The sequence below is a fragment of the Poecilia formosa genome, unplaced genomic scaffold (assembly GCF_000485575.1).
Source record: "Poecilia formosa unplaced genomic scaffold, Poecilia_formosa-5.1.2 Scaffold103, whole genome shotgun sequence".
Taxonomy (NCBI): domain Eukaryota; kingdom Metazoa; phylum Chordata; class Actinopteri; order Cyprinodontiformes; family Poeciliidae; genus Poecilia; species Poecilia formosa.
Genome location: NW_006800042.1, coordinates 484,445 through 502,850, shown reverse-complemented (window position 1 = coordinate 502,850; position 18,406 = coordinate 484,445). Strand labels below are relative to the sequence as shown.

The 18,406-nt window shown below is 39.6% G+C and overlaps 3 protein-coding genes and 1 non-coding gene across 6 annotated transcripts in view; 3 read left to right on the top strand and 1 right to left on the bottom strand.

Annotated features, from left to right (window-relative positions):
* sgsm1a (small G protein signaling modulator 1a) overlaps positions 1-9,592 on the top strand; it is a 29,290-nt gene extending 19,698 nt beyond the window's left edge. The window contains exons 14-25 of one of the 2 annotated variants that reach the window (XM_007559158.2): positions 523-587; positions 676-821; positions 1,263-1,391; positions 1,474-1,656; positions 2,486-2,557; positions 3,753-4,736; positions 4,931-5,055; positions 5,764-5,846; positions 5,963-6,072; positions 6,183-6,279; positions 6,554-6,721; positions 8,076-9,592. In XM_007559158.2, coding sequence (XP_007559220.1) covers positions 523-587; positions 676-821; positions 1,263-1,391; positions 1,474-1,656; positions 2,486-2,557; positions 3,753-4,736; positions 4,931-5,055; positions 5,764-5,846; positions 5,963-6,072; positions 6,183-6,279; positions 6,554-6,721; positions 8,076-8,164 — 2,251 coding nt within the window. In that variant the 3' untranslated portion in view covers positions 8,165-9,592. Of the gene's footprint in view, positions 1-522; positions 588-675; positions 822-1,262; positions 1,392-1,473; positions 1,657-2,485; positions 2,558-3,689; positions 4,737-4,930; positions 5,056-5,763; positions 5,847-5,962; positions 6,073-6,182; positions 6,280-6,553; positions 6,722-8,075 lie in introns of both variants that reach the window. The other variant, XM_016674900.1, reaches the window with a different exon arrangement.
* Positions 9,593-10,938: 1,346 nt separating this feature from the next.
* On the bottom strand, positions 10,939-11,011 carry trnak-uuu (transfer RNA lysine (anticodon UUU)). The gene has a single exon. It is a non-coding gene; the product is annotated as a tRNA-Lys (tRNA).
* Positions 11,012-11,381: 370 nt separating this feature from the next.
* Positions 11,382-14,232, top strand: gatc (glutamyl-tRNA amidotransferase subunit C). 2 transcript variants are annotated; one of them, XR_001662968.1, is made up of 6 exons: positions 11,382-11,700; positions 11,775-11,825; positions 13,137-13,306; positions 13,436-13,539; positions 13,648-13,764; positions 13,827-14,232. XR_001662968.1 is itself a non-coding variant. In XM_007559157.2 (5 exons), the coding sequence occupies exons 1-5, from the start codon at positions 11,530-11,532 to the stop codon at positions 13,707-13,709; spliced, it is 558 nt and encodes a 185-aa protein (XP_007559219.1). In that variant the 5' UTR covers positions 11,382-11,529; the 3' UTR covers positions 13,710-14,232. The 2 variants fall into 2 exon arrangements, 1 of the variants encoding a protein (XP_007559219.1); XM_007559157.2 differs by having other exon boundaries at positions 13,648-14,232.
* A 1,079-nt stretch (positions 14,233-15,311) lies between these two features.
* Positions 15,312-16,786, top strand: LOC103142874 (polyubiquitin-like). The gene is made up of 2 exons (XM_007559156.2): positions 15,312-15,590; positions 15,673-16,786. Exon 2 carries the CDS (start codon positions 15,685-15,687, stop codon positions 16,150-16,152), a length of 468 nt encoding a protein of 155 aa, XP_007559218.1. The 5' UTR covers positions 15,312-15,590; positions 15,673-15,684; the 3' UTR covers positions 16,153-16,786.
* Positions 16,787-18,406: the final 1,620 nt, after the last annotated feature.

Genomic DNA, 18,406 nt, shown 5'->3' with positions numbered 1-18,406 from the left:
ATTTATTATATCAACCATGGAATATCACAAAGGTCTGCTTAGACGCAATATTTGGTTGGGAATGGTATTTTAGTTGTTATGTATTAAAACTCTACTTTTCAGTAATACCCTAAAGACTGCAGTGAGATTATCTTTATTGGGGGGGAAGTGACCCCTGAGGAACTATGGGTTGATTGCAGGTTTTATGGTCGCTTCAATATTTATTAATATTATTGGAAAGGGATATTTTCCTAAAATCATGCTGCACTGGACCAAAGGTTATTCCAATTTCATTGTTACAGCTATTTAATAAAAAATGATAGACTGAAGTGTCTCTAAATTAGCAAAAATGTAAGAGACAGCCCCAAACATCTTCTGGCTGTAAGCGCAGTCACCTCATTTACCCTGCGTCATTTCCCATTTGTCACGTCAAACGCACCTAAAATATATTATTATTATTATTATTTGACCAGATATTAATAATTTCAAGTGGAATGAATAGGCACTGTAGCTTAGATAAAATCATGCTGTGTCTTTCTGCAGGACTCCCCTGAAGCTGCTGTGTGACAACATGAAATATCAGATCATCTCCAGGGCGTTTTATGGATGTACGAAATGCCGTATTGAATATTATCAGCTCTCTTTCACTGTCATCTGTTGCGGTCGGATTAACTGATTAGCCGTCTCTTCGACCAGGGCTGGCGTACTGCCGCCACCTGTCCACCGTGCGCACGCATCTCTCCGCCCTCGTCAACCACGCCATCGTGGCGCCCAACGCGCCCTGCGACGCCTCCGGGGGGCTCACCACGGACGTTTGGCAGACATTTCTTAAGGACTGCACCGTAAGCACCACGACGCATGCTTTGACTTTAACTGCGGACAGAAGGCTCTCCGCATGCTCACACACACATACACATGTAACCTCAGCGTCTCCTCTGCCTCCCGCTCAGCCTGCTAGCGATGCGGCTCACGCTGCCGGTCTCATGAAGCCTGACTAATGGTCTTGTAAATTACACCTAAACACCACTTCTGAAGTTTATGAAGATATTAATCAAATTTATGAGAGGTCAGCAATATAGCCGGGCTCATTTCAAAACATTAAAACTTTGCTCTATCATGAATAATTGAATGCGAGCTTTGATCATTAGTGAGGCAGCCGGTGTTGTTTTGGCACATTAAGGCGTGTGTGTGGGAGATCATTGTCATTTTTAATAAAGCAGATAATAGAACTGATCAAAAGGCAAGCCCTGGGTCAATCAAAGGCTTGTGCTGCTTTTCGCTAGGCCTACAAAGAGCAGGAGCTGCTCCGCTTGGTCTACTTCGGCGGCGTGGACCCCTCGCTGCGTAAGGAGGTGTGGCCTTTCCTGCTGGGTCATTACCAGTTTGGGACGTCGGAGGACGACAGGAGGGAGGTCAGCCCCGCTCCTCTGTTACTCCATCCCTTCGGAGGTCTTCTGCACCACTGACGCCTGACTGCTCGCTCTTTGGCCGTAGGTGGATGAACAAATGCAGGCTTCCTATGAGCAGACCATGAGCGAGTGGTTGGCATGTGAGGAGGTCGTCCGCGAGCGAGAGAAGGAGCAGCACGCCGCCGCTTTGGCGAAGTGCTCCTCTGTGGCGAGCGTGGACAGCTCCAGTCAGAGGATGACCCATCATGACTCCACTGTGAGCAACGAGGTAAAGCAGTAAAGAAAAACGACATTATTCACAGTTTAAAATAAAGGCTGCTGGTCATTTTTTACATCCTGCTTATAGTTTTGCTGCCTGTTTGTGGCTACATGAGTCCAGTAGATATTATCTGTGAACAGGAAGTCACTCAGAGCTAAAACCGATTTGTTTAGGGGTAAATAATCTGCTTGATTATTTGTGGTATAAATATAAATTATAACAAATGTTCTTGAGATAAAAGGCTATAAGTGAAGATGACTCATGAATAGCTAAACTGGAACGTTTAGCATGTTTATTCACATCATCAATGAGAATAGTTAAGTGCATAAAACTATAAAACTATGCTCTTTTTTTATAAATACCTGTTTAGCAAAGGGTGAAGAGGCTTGTTTGACATAAGTTTCACCATATTTTGGTGTGCATATTATTTTGTAAGCATATGAAGCAAAAATACTTTCATTTAGATTGTAGAGTTGACATCTTGATTATGGACATTAAAGTAAACTCTCCCTTGAAAGCATGCAAAGCATTTTACACTTTTTGTAAAAAGAAAATATGCTTCTCTAAATATGGTGCTTTAACACAAATTTTAGGTACGTAAAAAGAAAATCTATCCCCAGTAAATTCTAGGATTTCAAACAAAAGTCCACCTCCTTGAATCTACATGATTTTACTCATTTTGTATACACATAAAACAAGGAATGAGTGCTCCTTTTAGATCCTAGAGGGTTTTGTACGTAAGAGAAAAGAAAATACTCTTTAAATTCTTTAGCATCACTTATTTCGTTGATTTTAACAACACAGAAATGATCATTTCTCCTGTGGACCTTTATTCCAGTCTCATTCGTCTCACAGCTCAGACAGGGAGAGTCTGGCTCGCCTCCAGAGTGACTCCAGCAGCAGCACACAGGTATCCAAAGCCAACTCCTTCAATTCCTCTGTTGACTCTGTTCACACAAAATACAAACTTTACATTCATTCTGCAAAGACCATCGTTCTCAGAGGCAGACTGTACTTTTTGTGTTCTTCTAAAACGTCCTTCGTGAAGCTTCTCTTCTGGAGGAACTTTTATTTTTGTAACGTTTGTTTCTGGAGCCCATTTACTGAGAGATGAGCCAGTGCTGTGGCTGCATGTTAAAGGGCAACTTGGATTTTTAGGTTGTTTGTTGCATGTGATCACATAGACATTGGGATTTCTTATATATTTAGGTTCATTTGTGAAAAATGCCAAAGATAAACGGAGTGACTGGAGTGTCCATAGCTCAGTGGAGAAGAATGATTCTCTTAGTGTCTAAATCTCTTTGGGTAAGAAACTGAACACTGGCTGTGAAGGTCTGCCTGACGTGAGCAGCCATTGTCACAGGAAAACAATATTTTCTCTCTTTTTGCATTGGTTTGAAAACGTGAATCCTTACTTTAAACCTGAGATTTACAAATGGTTGCCAGTAGAATCCAGCACTTTTTTCCCCCCAGTGCAGTCTTAGTGATCATAATGGTGCAGTCACTGATCAGGAAAAATTCAGATTTTACAGTTTTGTCTTGTCACCAGTCGAGCTGAAAATGGATGAATATTTATCTGGTAAGGAGTGCTTTGGAAGTCAATTTACAATTTCCTGATTGATATAGAATAATATTTTACCAGGTGATGCCTGATGTGCTATTGACTGAATAAAGAGTTGATCAACTGAAGGGTGACAGAGTAAGAGCTTTTTTCTTTTCTTTGAGACATGATTATCAGATGTTAATATCCTGTAGACGGCTTTTAGCCTTGGATCATCTTCATTGTCCACTTTTTTCTATTTTAAGAAATATGCTTTTATTATTACCAATAAGAGCTGGAGAGAAAATAAGTGAAAAAGTACTAAAAAAGTCTAATTTTTTCGGGGGGGAGGGGTTTACCTAGAAAGCCGTTTTAAAAGATCACAAAAAAGTCTGGCTTCTTGAAATCACAATCAGAAACCGTTGCACATACTGTAAATGTCTAAACTATTCATTTAATCTAGACATTCTGCACCAATGTTTTGCATTCTCCTTCCTGCTAGTTCTTCACATCCTCCCACCCCTTCCCTTGGAGTAGTCTGCTTCCCTTTGGCTTGTTCTTTCAGGTGTTTGAGTCCGTCGAGGAGCAGGACCAGACCGAGTCGGAGTCCAAGACCGAAGAGGCCAAACAGTTGCCGAAGATGCCCAACGGAGCTGTGCAAAACGAGTCAAGCTCTCCCGACTCTGGGCATCCTTCCTCACGAAACTTCTCCGTCACCTCTGGCCTTTCAGACGGCTCCTTCAGCACAGAGGACAGCTCCGCACCTGATGCGTCCCAGAGATCCACAGCTGTGCCTCTGATGTCGCAGAGCTCCGCCAAAGCTGCAGCGGGAGAGGCTGAAGCGTTGACAGTCGAGAGTCAGGTGGCGAGTGAAGAGAAGGACAAAGGGGAGGAGGAGAAAACATTTGACAGCACGGATAAAGACGGAGCCAAATTGAATCCTGGAACACAGGACAGCACAAAGTCTGGAAATGTGAAAAAGGAAGGAGCAAATTTTGAAGATAAAGACCCAAAAGTGAACATTGAAGAAAGTCCTCAGAAACTCTCTCCAGTGAAGACCGAGGAAGCTTCCAAACACAAAGAAAAAAACGTGACACCGGTTAAAGAAATGGAAAAATTAAACACAACCGTCACATTTTCTCAAGATAAAGAAAAATCAAAAAGCCTTAAGGAATGTGAGGAGGAACAGATTCTGGGCGCCTCGATATTGGGAGGAGCTTACAGCTCGTCTCAGAAAGACGAGTCCCAGGCTTTGACTGAGTCTGACGAGTCTCCTTCCGCCATAGAAATGGAGGAGATCCCCAAGGCTAAGGTTTCCATGGCACCCTGGAGCAGGAGAGGACACTGTGAGACTTCGTCCTTCTCTGAGGAATCAGCAACTCCTGCGGATCTGAGGCAGGACGTAGAAAAGCTCAGTCCCGAAGGAACAGAGTCCATCCTGTCGGAGCCGGAGATGGAGAGCCTTTACCCTCCCTTCGACTCTCTTCCAGCCGACGAAAACACGAAGGATGAAGTGACCTCTCAGGGAGCGACTGGGAGCCCTTACTCTGTATGCACACCATTTTTAACGAGTCTACATTTATTCGCAGCAGCGGTTCTCAAATTGAACTCAGGCAACACTGAGGAGGGGATTTTAAAGAAACCTCCAGCTTGAAATAATTTGATAACCGCTGATTTATTGCGATATAAGTCAACCAGATAGTGAGTTTATTTTATTTACTGTCATAATTATATTTGTTACAGCAAGAGCTTTTGGATTTATACACCCTAAATCTGCACCGCATCGAGAAAGACGTCCAGCGGTGTGACAGGAACTACTGGTATTTCACTCCAGCCAACCTGGAGAAGCTGCGTAACGTCATGTGCAGGTAAAACAGCGACCCCTGCAGGGGCATAGTTGAATAATAGGTTACAGCAATGCTTTCTCACATCCATAAGAAGCTCAATCATTTGAACTTATCTGACTGACAAAAACAAAACAGTCCGTTTAGGAAGTTTCTTCTGCTGGAAACAAGTTTTCTAATAAGCTTTGCATGTTCAGTCAATGTGGCTTGGCAATTTAAGACTCTTTTAAGGATTTAGTTCTTCATTTCAACAACATGTCTAGTTCAATATTTTAAATTCAGACTTTATTCTTTCTAATATAAGTTAAGATTTAAGAAATCGTTACTAGTTGAAACACAAGACGAGTCATGGGAAATAAATCACACTGCAGCTACTCAGGGTACGAAAAATATATTTAAAACTTTGCACAGTTTTCCTTCCCCTTCACAATTATTCTCTGCTTTACTTTGCACTATTACATAGTTGCACCATGAGAAAACATGAAGAAGTTTGCAAGTTTGCCCTCTCTTAAACTCTAAAAGTTGTATATTTCCAGCTATTTGCTTTGAGACTCAGTTTCAACCACAAACGCCGTTGACCTGTTCAATGATGGATATCGTTTCTGAAACGCTTGTCTCCAGTGTCAGAATATTAGTCTGCAGAATGGCTCTAAACCTGCAGAGAGGGTGTGAGTCAGAGTAAGAAGCAGTCACATGGGGTTAAGGTCAGCTCTCTGCGCTGTATATTCACAGCTACATCTGGAGGCACCTGGACATCGGATACGTTCAGGGAATGTGTGACCTGCTGGCTCCTCTTTTAGTCATTCTCGATGACGGTGAGTCGAAACTCTCCTCCCTGCTCCCACTTGATTTGATGTATTTTTACAGTGATATTCTGAGCTGCAATAAAGACTTGGCAAGCTCGCTTTCCCTTTCTGTGTCCTCCTCTCAGAGGCCAAAGCTTTCAGCTGTTTCAGTAAACTCATGAAGAGAATGAATCAGAACTTTCCACACGGAGGAGCCATGGACACTCACTTTGCGAACATGCGCTCTCTAATCCAGGTGACGCAGCTTGAGTTTTATAATAGAGTCCTATAATAGCCAGCGAATCCAATCGCTGGCTATTGGATTCGCTGTTTTTATTTTATCTTTCTATCCCTCTCTGGCTTTAGATCCTGGATTCTGAGCTGTTTGAGCTCATGCACCAGAACGGAGACTACACCCACTTCTACTTCTGCTACCGCTGGTTCCTGCTCGACTTCAAACGAGGTGATGTAACGGCTCAGGCTAACAGAGTCGGCGCCTATTAGAAGGAGAGCAGCATCTAAGAAGTGATTAGAGCTTTTTCTGTTTTTAGTCAAATATTTGCTGCAGTTCAGCAAGTTCAGTTAAAGGTAAAAAAAAAAAACACAAGTAGAGTTTAAAAAAAAAAGCAATTGGAGCAATCGTAAGTATAAAAGGTTAATCAAGTAAACAGAGTAAAGAAATGGATAAAGCTCTGAACAAAAATCCAACCCTCTGTTTCTTTGTGCTTTCTGTCCAGAGCTGGTTTATGATGACGTGTTTGCTGTCTGGGAAACCATTTGGGCCGCCAAGTATGCCTCATCAAGTCACTTTGTGCTCTTCATTGCCCTTGCCCTGGTGGAGGTATACAGGGACATCATCCTGGAGAACAACATGGACTTCACAGACATCATCAAGTTCTTCAATGGTAAAACCCTGTCGCTAATGTTCTTAGCACTTAAGCCCTGTGGAGGGCAGTCAACTTTGTTGAAAACAACAAACATGCAGGTAAAGCAAACGAACCAAAAACCAAATACATTTGTAGTGAATTTGGGGTTTTGAGAGTTTAAGTTTGAGCTCAGCTTCTTTGGCTTTGGTCATCAAATCAGACCAGTTAAATTGTTACAACTCCTCCCCATTGAAGGGTTTTTTAAACATAAACGACCCATTTAAGATCATGCTGTAGCATCTCAGTCAGATTTGATTCAGGAATTTGACTAGGTCACACTAAAACCTTCATTTTGCTTGTTTTATGAATTATTATTCACCTTCTGGATTTTCTGCTTTTTAAAACAAACATTAATTCATGATTTAACAAGGAGAGCAATTACTTTTTTTGCCTTTGGTTGGTTTGGATGATAAAATCATCCTTTGAAAACATTACTCTTCTCTAATACATTTTTTTTCTAATAATGTAAAAATATCACTGCCTCAAGTAAAGAAAAAGATAGAAAACTATATATATAGAAATACAGAAGAAATATAGTTTTTTTTCACAGTGTAAATCCAAATGAGGCTTAGATTGACTTGCCCAGACAGTAAGACGACTCACAACACATTTAAGAGTCTCATCCGCATTTCTCACCTTGTTACTGTCGAGGCTCAGTTTGTTTCCATTCTGCTTGCTGATGAAAATCATGATGCTGCTGATGGTGTTTGATTAGCTGAGTTGATTTACCAAACAGGAAAACAGTCAGCAATTTGAATCTCTGAGACATGGAGCAGTTTGTGCAGAGGTTGAACCATTTCCCAGGCAAACATAATAAAATTATGATCTGCTTTGTTTTTTTTTTTATTTAGCTCGTTTCCCCTGCAGATTATTGGCCAAAATAAAGTCTATCTGTAACTAATTTGATTTTACAGATCTACCATTTGCAAGGCGGTAGATTTTCTGGCTCTCTAAGCCCTTTAAACGTCTTTTATCTGTGCAGATCCAAACTTGTTAGTCTTTCTGCTGATTTCTAGAGTTAAATCATGAAAACTTCACCTTACCCTAATTTGGTTCAGAAAATTGCACTTTTTCACTTTAACATCAGATTTTCAGTGAAACTTTAGTTTTATCAACAGATGGGTGTAACTACACAGTGACTCATTGGTGTAATTCATCCCACTGTGTGTGTAATCCAACTACACACTCATGCAAACATTTATCCAGAACACGCTCTGCTCTATTAAACCAACTAAAATCTTGAGAGTGAGACAGTGAGGGAAAAGCCTTTGGATACGTTTAATCAGTGGTTATGCAAAGCTTTGATGTTCCACTCTTTGTCTTTGTCTTTCAGAAATGGCTGAGCATCACAACATCAAGCAGATTTTGACCCTGGCCAGAGATCTGGTGTGCAAAGTGCAGATGCTGATAGAAAACAAGTGATTGTTGCTCTCGTCCTCCTTTCCTTCCATGTAAAGAAGAGTCGGCTGTAGTAGCACAACAGTGTAACACACATGAATTCATACAATCTACACAAGGCCTTTACATTCACAGGTTGCTGCTATGAGCCTTGCGGACTGTCCTCTGTGGTGTTTGTCCTGTCGGCACTATGAGAACTTTGTCGATCCGAGTGCACTTAATATTTTAGGATAAAGACGTTCTAGTTGCACATTTCATGCCAAAACGTAAAGCTGAATTCAGAGACTATATTTATGAGAATAATGGATTGTGATACTGCTCTATGAATTGTTTTAATAGCCAACTATTAAAAAAAACCCAAAACAAATTACAAGTCATCCCTTAACAAAATAAGATTATAGGTAAGTTTTTTTTTATGTTATTTAGATGCAAACATTTAAACATTAACCTCATTAATTGATTTAAGAATCTGTCTGGTAGCCAGAAATCCAACTTGTTGCTTTAAACTTTGTGTAATTAGCTTACAGTGCCTTGCTAAAGTATTCACACCCCTGAACATTGTTGTCGCATTCCACTGCAAACTTTAACGTATTTTATTTAAATTTTATCTGATGGACCAATGGAAAGTAGCACATGATGTTGTAGTGAAAGGAAAATCAGACATTTGTCAAGGTTTATTGCAAATAAAAAGTGAATAAGCAGCATCGCAACAGACCTAAAAACACAACCAACAGCTGCGGAGAAATTTACAGCAGGATTGTGTCGTAAAACAATATCCTAAGCTTTGATCGTGTGTGTGTGTGTGTGTGGGTGTGTGTGTGTGTGTGTGTGTGTGTGTGACGTCCACTTAAATTAACAAGAGGAGCATTAATCAGAGACAAGAGTAACTTTAAAGGAGTCGCAGGAATCAACATGAAGCAGAATACTGAGCGGCTCACCAGATGTTGCAGCAGTAACTGTAGCAAAATCTGGTTCCACAGATTCTGCGAGGCTGAATATAAATCCACACTGTTCATTATTTTCTTTACTTTCAAAATTACGCAGGACTTTATGTTGGTCTAACGTTTAAAAACTCAATAAAATGCATTGAATTTGAAGTTCAAAGGGGTTTTAGTACTTTTGCAAGTCAGTGTTAAAGGAAAATGTAGTGTTTTAAGTGTCCTAAAACTGCGTTTTCTGCCGGTTTGTTTATTTTTGTATTTGTTGTGTCCTCAGATAAAATTGTGTTCAGAATATGTTGTGAACCCTTAACCCGATACTTTGATGACTAACAAGTCTGTGGGCAGAAATTCACACAGACGTGTACATGAAAAGACGAGCCTAATTTCACAGTCCTTGTGAATTGTTTTGCATTGTTCCGTGATCTTCTGCTTATTTTGTCAATCGAGTGAGTTACTTACTTTTGTTTTCTGTACTGTCTTGCATTGTCTGGTGCCTGCTTGTTCAATCAGACCTTAACTTCCTCCTTGAACAGAAAAGACAGACGAGGCAGCGGTCGTATTTAGTCACCCTAACCTAGAAACAACTGCTGTTCCACTTTATTCAGATTCATTGCTGCAAGAAATGACAATTGCTTTGGTGATATGAGTAGTAATTACTTTATTTTTTTTTGTTGTTGACATATTTATATTCCAGTTCCTAATGGTCCATGCAAGTCGATGCCTGTCATACATAGCCTAAAACTTCAAACACTTGTTGTTTTAATGAATGTAGTAGGTTTATTTGCATTTATTATTAGTACTTCTTTGTGGATTCCAAGTGCTTTCAGATGAACTTTTTTATTCATTTATTGTAACATTCTTAAGCCAAAGTACTTCTTTAGTTAGTTTTCTTTTCTGGATGCTGCTTTGTTTGTAAAGCTGATATTTTTATTTTGTGGCCAGTTTTAAATGTGCACTATAAAACAATCAGATTCCACAGCACTTAACATATATATACACATATATATTGAATGGTCTATGTTCTTATAATAAAAAATAAAAATGGAATAATTATTTTTCCAAATCACATTGTTATGTCTGTTTTACTAAATGTTTTATTCAAACTGAAACTAGAGGGGGGGGAGAATGGTCCACACATTTAAAGGAGTGTTCAATATCTTAGAATAAGTTATTATTCTTAAATTGTATTTTGAGACGGGGCCACATAATTAAAGGTCAATATGAAGCCTTATGATGGACTGGTGACCTGTTCACAGTGACCCCTACTATCACCAGCTCCTATAGACAATGAATGGATTGATATCATTATGAACAGATTAGAAATTTAAGAGAAATTCAGTTTGAAATGGCAGAAATAATGTTTAGATTTATTAATAGTAATATTTATTGTTTCTGTCTGTTTTTGATTTAGAAATACGATGGGAGTTTATTGTTCTTACTCTTAAGCTATCATAGAGCTTTGGTAAATAAATATCCAAAAGTTTTTTAAAAACAGGTGTCAAAATCCAATACAGTACTCAGCTTTGTCTTGCAACTTTTAGATGTGTTCCTGGTTCATCACACTTCTATCAAATTGTTAAAATACCTCCTTAGTATGCAGTTAAGTTCAGAGTTCTGCTAATTATCTAAATATTTTTAATGAAGCGTGTTAAACCAAGCACACATCAAAAAGTTGCAGAATGCCAGCCCTCCAGAGCTGCAGTTTGATGCCACTGCAGGAAGTGTCTATTGTAAGAAATGGTTTCTTACGATTCTTGCAATGTAAATGGTAAGAAACGATGTCTCACCGACGTCAATTGTTCCTGGACAATAAATACCAAGCGGATAAGCAGTTTCTGTCTTAGAAGAGAAAAAACACGCCCGAACAGGGACTTGAACCCTGGACCCTCAGATTAAAAGTCTGATGCTCTACCGACTGAGCTATCCGGGCGCTCTTGTTCAATAATACGTCCTCACTCAATTTCAAAATCCTACCTTCCAGGTGTCAAGATGCTATTATTTAAATTTTAATTAAAATACTAAATGTAGATTTGTTTATAGCTCTTGTCCTTACATTTCAAATTGCTACGCAGGTCAATATTAACACGGACTGTCAGCGACCGTTAACGGTAAACTGTCGACAGCATCGCTGCAATTTCAGCTCAAGCGGATTAGTATCTTTAAAATCCTCTTTTTTAGTACTTTGAGAAACAACACCTCGACTATATAAACACAGTCTTTATTGTGAAAGACATCTACACAATATGTATTTAAAAGAAATAAATAAATCGGATTTCCTGTTTCAGCGAAACAGGAAATACGTGCAGTTTAGCCTCTGTTTTACTTCCTCCTTCTTTAGCATGTTGTTAGCTGAGCTACAAGGTATGTGGCGCTGACCTTAGTGAAGAAGAGGAGAAAGAAAATGTGGCGGTTTTCGCTTAGATCACATGCAGAAGTGATTGAGTAAATATGACAAAGATGTTGGCATTTCAAACGCTTCGTGTCGTTTCCCTGGAAATCCTTGGTTCGCCATGTAACCTGTTGGCAAACAATGTTTACTCCATAACTAAGAGATGCAGCCTCATAAGTCTGCAAAGCCAAATCTTAAGACCGCTCAGCTCCCACCAACATAACCCAAAGGTAAGGCAAATGTAGCATAATAAAGATTCTACAACATTTTTTTTATTTACTAAGGATCTCTGGTTATCTTACAGGTCCCAAAAGTGCCAACATGGGAGCCTGTACCAGAAGAGCAGCTTCCTCAGGTAACATCCTCATGGCTGCATGCATGTAAACACAAAACAACCCTTATAAACTGACCCTGAAGTTCAGAAGGTCATGCTCTGTATCTGGTTCTGTCACATGGAGGACATTTACAGTGCCTTGAGAAATTTAAACTCATTCACATTTTGTCACACATTGGGATTTATTTGATAGGCCAACACAGCAAGTTTTCCATTTGGGACAATAACCAAGTAGGATGAGCACAAGGTAATGAATAATTGTGAAGCAGAGGAAATCTCTACTCTATCTTCTATTTTACAAATGAAAATCTGATGTGTGCCAGACGTTTGACTGGCGAAAAGAAAAGCCTTGAATAGACTTGACAATGTCTTTGTACTGAAATTGCTGGTATTTTGCAAAGAAGGAAGAGAGAAAATGTTCATTTTCCAGATGCACTAAATTTGTAGGGACATTCCTTTAAAGACTTGCAGCTGCAACTGCAGCAAAATATGGTTCTGTAAAGTGTTGAGACAGCAGACAATTTTTTGTTTTGTAAAAAGTATTTCAGGATTTTTGCATCGTTTTCTTCGCACTTCACAATAATGATTTTGTGTTGGTCTGCCACATAAAATCCTAGTGAAATAAATTAAAGAAGTCTGGGTTTTGTGTAATGAGCTATGGAAAAAAAAAACGGTGATCTGTTAAGAATTTTGTACGTACCGACAAAGTGGTAATTGTTGCATTTCGGGAAATGTGCATCAAAGGACACAGGCTCATATAAGGCGTCCATATTTCGTCCAATAAAGTCGTCCCAATTGTCTAATTAAAACAAACAAGCCTAGCAAGTGAGAAGAAAACAGACTTAGTTCAGTTTAAATGTATAACGCAAATTCACAAAGCTGTACAAGACAAGTAGACCAAATACATATCCAACTATACTTGAAATCGTATTTGTTTCGCTTAGACCTCTTCTTGTGCTCAGAGGCATTCCTTACTCAACACATTTCAAGTTTTGTTCAGGGGTTTCTCTCTTTTCTTGGTTTTAAATCAAAATCATACCTGGCAAACTGTCTTTGTTTTTGTGTGAAGATGCTATTCTATAGACTGAGACTTTGAGCAGCACAAAAACACACATATTATACCAATTAAAGTCTCTTTGTATTTAACAGACACTACACAAATTCTGAAGGTAATTAATGATCATGTATGAGGCCCACAATTAGTAGATAAAAATGCTTAATTTAAGCATTTTACAACATGGATCAAGCTGCAGATCCATGTTTGATTTTACTCAAAATAGTATTTTGGAGAAGAGTGGTCATACATCACTTCATACAGTATTAATGTTGCAGCCCACCAAGATCCCTGCTGACCTGGTGGACAAGCTGGAGCGGCTGGCCTTGGTGGATTTCCGGACCAAGCAGGGGCTGGAGTGCCTGGAGAAAGCCATTCGTTTCGCTGATCAGCTTCACGTTGTTGACACGTCTGGGGTCGAGCCGATGGATTCGGTTCTGGAGGACAGGTGCTGCGCAGACAGCTGTGAATAACAGCTGGACCTGATAGAAAAGTAACTTATTGCTTTTCTATCAGCAATAGAAAAGCAATAACAAAACCACATGTTGCTAAATGTGGTTTTGCTTGATCCACTCAGGGCTTTATATCTGAGGGACGACACAGTGACAGAGGGTGACTGCGCAGAGGAGCTGCTTAAGCTTGCAAAAGACACAGTGGAAGAATATTTTGTTGCACCACCAGGTATGATAAGAATGGCTACATTTATTGGCCAGCATCTGTATTCTTCTTGAAGATATTTAGGTCTGAAAGTGCAGATTCGTGATGATTTTTTCTTTTTCTTTTCACCAGGAAACATTCCTCTGCCTAAAAGGGAGGAGAGGGCTGCCATCCTCAGACACTCGGAATTCTGATGACTTGATTGTGAATAATTTATTGCTTTTTTTTTTTTATATAGAAAATTGTACGTGTCTGCCTTACGCTCCTCAGTCACATGTCTTGGTTGAAACTGCATGGCAGACGTTCATAATTGTCTTTACTGCAGTTTATCTGCAGCCATAAACAATATGGGAGAAACTGGGAGATGTGCAGCTGATTTTATTGGCTCAACTTCTGCTAAAATTGCTATTTTCCTGTTGTTGACCAACATGTTCGGGTTTCAGTATCATTTCACATGAAGTTGGCGTCACATATTGACGTCAACTTCAAAGTAATGCAGGGTGCATGACTTTGCATCCTCCAGCTGTGAGGATGCAAAGTCATGACAGGACAGATAGTACATCGCACAGTGAATACATGTTATGTTTTCTTATGTTGGTTGTCATATTTTACATAACATTTTCATCAAAATCTGACCTAAGATTCTTCAATTGTTTGAAGCTCTTATAAATATGCCTGTAAATATTGATTTTACATTAAAGGAATAAAAATTTAAAATCTGTGTCACGTTTTTTTTCTTTTCACGTTGTGCACAAGACCAAGATTTTAAATTAGAATTTAACTAGAAATGTTTAAATGAGACTGAGGGTTATCGGTAACAGTATTTCATTATTTCTTCACATAAATTGGTTTGGATGTAATGTAATGTTACATTACATTTAGCATGTAATGTAACATTGGGCCACTTATTCATTAAGTTTCAGTTGAAATATGCATAATTTGATGCAAAAAAACATCTTGGAAATATGTTAAGAAAACAAAGCAGTACAATTTATTTCACACTGATGACTTCAGTTTACAGTGAAAATTTGTTGATAAAGGAATTGTAATATAGAGGTGTAACATTGTGATCTGCACAGTCATGGGAAAGGCTGCCGTCTCAACTCTTTAAGAATGGTAACACTTCCTGCTAAAGAAGCTGGCTGTAGAGAGGAGCTTAGTATTTACAGAAAGTTCTGTGGAAGGAAAACATGTTTGTTTGGCTAACTGTCCTTGGGAAGATTTTGAATCTAAGCCCACCCGAGAGTGAACTGCAACTGGACTTGGTGGAGAATCACAGAGTCTGAGGGTTATCGGTAAGTGTATTTCATTATTTCTTCACATAAACTTTGGTTTGGATGTAATGTAATGTTACATTACATTTAGCATGTAATGTAACATTGGGCCACTCTCAGTAAATGAAATCATAACTTGTAAACTGCATTTTGTATTAACTCGGGTTATCTTGGATATCTGTTAATTGAAGCACAAATTGTGTGAAAATCAAAAAGCAAAAAACAAAAGAAATCTGAAAGAAATTTCAAACATATTTTTGAGTTCCAATTTTTAAATTCCTAAACTAAATCATGTTTTTGATAAGACATATTCATACTATTGATCTTAGGTTATGATCTAACTAGTTGTTTATTATCTAATGATTATTGCCTATATTAGTTGTGTTTTATTCCTAATAATAAACAAAATGGGCCACTAAACAGTCTGGGCTTTTTCAGTTTCTGTTCTGCTTCAGCTTTAAGCCGGACTTTGCATTTATTTCATCTGATTGCTTATCGTCCTGTTTTCGTTTCCCTCCTCTCATTACCAGGTAAGCTGTAAAACTCAGCTGTTCCTCCACCTCACCTGTTGGCAGGTATCCAGGAAACGTCATGAAAAACATTTGAACAGGCGTGTTGCTTTAGAGAATAGAAACCAAAATATTAGAGGGAAAACGAATCTTAAATGTAGTGGGCAGGTCCAGTCTGTATATAAACACAGCTGTTCAAACTCAGAGGAGCAAAACACCCGAGGATCAACAGTTACTGGACATTTGAAACCTGAAGGAGATTTTTATTTTTTCTTTAGAAGCTAATCGTAAGGTAAGTTCATCTCCTAATGAATGCGTCCATGAGCTCACCTCTGATTATTGTCATGATGAAATGTTTATAAATTATCTTTCAGATCAGTTCAGTCATGGACATAGTCATTAAAATGCTGAACGGGACTACCCGCACGCTGAAAGTAAACCCGCAGGACACGGTGGGCTCTCTGAAGATGCGCATCCAGCAGGAGCTGGGGGTTCCCGCTGCGAGGCAGAGGCTGGTCTTCACGAACGGGTCGAGCACGCCTCTGAACGACGACTCCAGGCCGCTGAGCTCCTACAGCATTGGGCCGGGCTCCCAGGTGTCTCTGCTGATCACCCAGCCGTCCACCTTCCAGGTGTTCCTGATAAACGAGAAGGGGACGAACAGCACCTACGATGTCACACCCGACGAGACGGTGGAGGGCTTCAGGAAGAGAGTGGAGAAGAGAGAGGGGGTTCCTGCGAACCAGCAGAGGCTGATCCACGAGGGCCGGGAGATGCAGTCTGGAAAACTGTCTGACTACAACGTGAGGGAGCACAGCACCATCTACTTGACTCTGCATCTGAGAGGAGGCTGAGGACGCTGTCAACATGAAGAACACATTCCAGTTTTTATTTATTTGTTTAGGCACTTTTATGATACAACAATCAAAATCCATTTTCTGTACAGATACAGTAAACAATTATGTTACAGAAGTAAGTGAAATTGTAATATGTTATCAAGGAGCATGAATAAGGGTCAGTTGGGACAAGTTTTATTTCTACCTTTGTACCAATCAGTAAGTATAGCTTTTTAGACGTTATTATCATTATTAATTAGTACTGAAATTCTGGAAATTTGTGAAATTCCAAACTGTAAAATTTATGTTCAAAGCAAGAAACCATCAACGTCCACACAATATTCAAAAAATGTTTTGTGACAAAATAGGGGGGTTAGAATTTAAGAGGAGAAGGAAACTTTGAAAAAACAATGTATCAGAACAACCAAAAACAGTTTTTGAATATCATTGTGTTTGGTAGATCTATGGAATGGTGTGGGGAGACTTAAGTGACTGTATGAGAGGAAGTCATAATATATTTTATCTTCTAATTGTTCCTGTTCAAAATAAATTGTGCAAAATTCCATGTAAATTGACATATTTGTCTCATTCCTATTTTCTGGTTTTACTTTTTATTGTCTGTTTGAAATAAATAAAGCAAACCTCAAACCTCGCTTTTGTAAAGAATGTCCTAATTTGAAACCTTCTCAAGTTTTGTCTCATTGAAGCATAAAAAATACTTCAGCTGTTTTGATATATTTAAACTTGTTAAAAAAGCGACTTCATGTAAAATCTCCATGTGTTGCTCATCAGTTGCTTTAAAAAATTCAGACATTTTCCGAGAGACTAGTGGGGGTCAGAGGAGTTTTCCAGGGGTCCACAGATACTTCATAGGTGCTCAATAATGAAAATACAAATCATTCTTTGCCAACATCAGATGCTGGTAGCACAACATCTTTTCATTTGGCTAACTTCATGCTGGGAAAGATTTTTAAACAAAGTGTACCCAGGAGTGGACTGCAGCTGAGGCCAGGGCCTCTAGAGCCTCTACATGGCATCGTGACTCATTCTTTGACAAGTCAAACGTGGCTCCAGGTTATGTCTGACCTGACCTGGGTGTTGCTCAGAGGACCAAAGTCTATTCAGATGAAAATATATTTACAATTTCATTTTCAAATCAAGGCCCCATAGTCTGGTGGAAGAGTGGAGAGACAGAGTCATGCTTGAGGTCAGTGATGATTTGGGGACCCGTGTCGTCTGCAGGTGTTGGTTCACCTGGTTACAGCTGTTGCTACCAAGAGTTATTGGTTGCATAATTACTTTTTCCACATAGACCGGTTTGGATTGCTTTTGTTTTTGCTTTTAATAAATGAAATCATTTGAAAACTGTATTTTATATTGATTTGGGTTGACTTTGATCTTATTTGTTTGATGGTCTAGAGCATACAAAACAATTAGAACTCTAAAGGCTCCAAATTCCTAAAATAAAGAACGCTTTGAATGAGACCATTCACATGTATGCATACTGTTGTTTTTAACTTATGGGGTCGTTTATTGTATAACATCTGGGACTCCACATTGACAATAAACTGGACTGGGTCAAGAACAATGACCCTGCTTACAGGAAGGGCCAGAGCCGCCTCTACTTTCTGTGGCGCCTGAGATCCTTCAACATCTGCTGGACTTTGCTCTGGTTGTTTTATGACTCTTTGGTGGTCAGTGCCATCCTGCATGCTGTGTTGTACAGCTTAAGGTGGAGGACACCAGCAGGCTGAACAGACTGACCTGCGAGGCCAGCGACGTCGTTGGAGTGGAGCTGGACTCTCTGACAGCGGTGCCAGAGAGAAGGATCCTGTCCAGGATGAGGGTCATGTTGGACAACGAGTCTCATCCACTTCATGACGTTGCGGGCCGGATACAGGAGCACCATCAGCCAGAGACTCATTTTGCCAAAGTGCACCACAGAAAATCATTTCTGCCAGTAGCCATTAGGCTTTACAATGCTCCCTCAAAAAATCTAATTTTCCTTGGGGATTCCCAAGGAAAATCCCCAATTTCCCTTGGGGATCAATAAAGTCTATTTTATTCTTATTATATAATCCTACTCATTTGATCATGAGCCACACAGGCGGATCTTTTCATTTTCTGTTTTGTTTCAGCCGTAACGGACCTCACATTCACTTCATCTGTTGATTCGCCGCCATCTGACTTCTTGTCCTGTTTTTGTTTCCCTCCTCCACCCATCATCAGGTAAGCGGGGGAAGCCCAGCCGTTCCTCCACCTCACCTGTGTG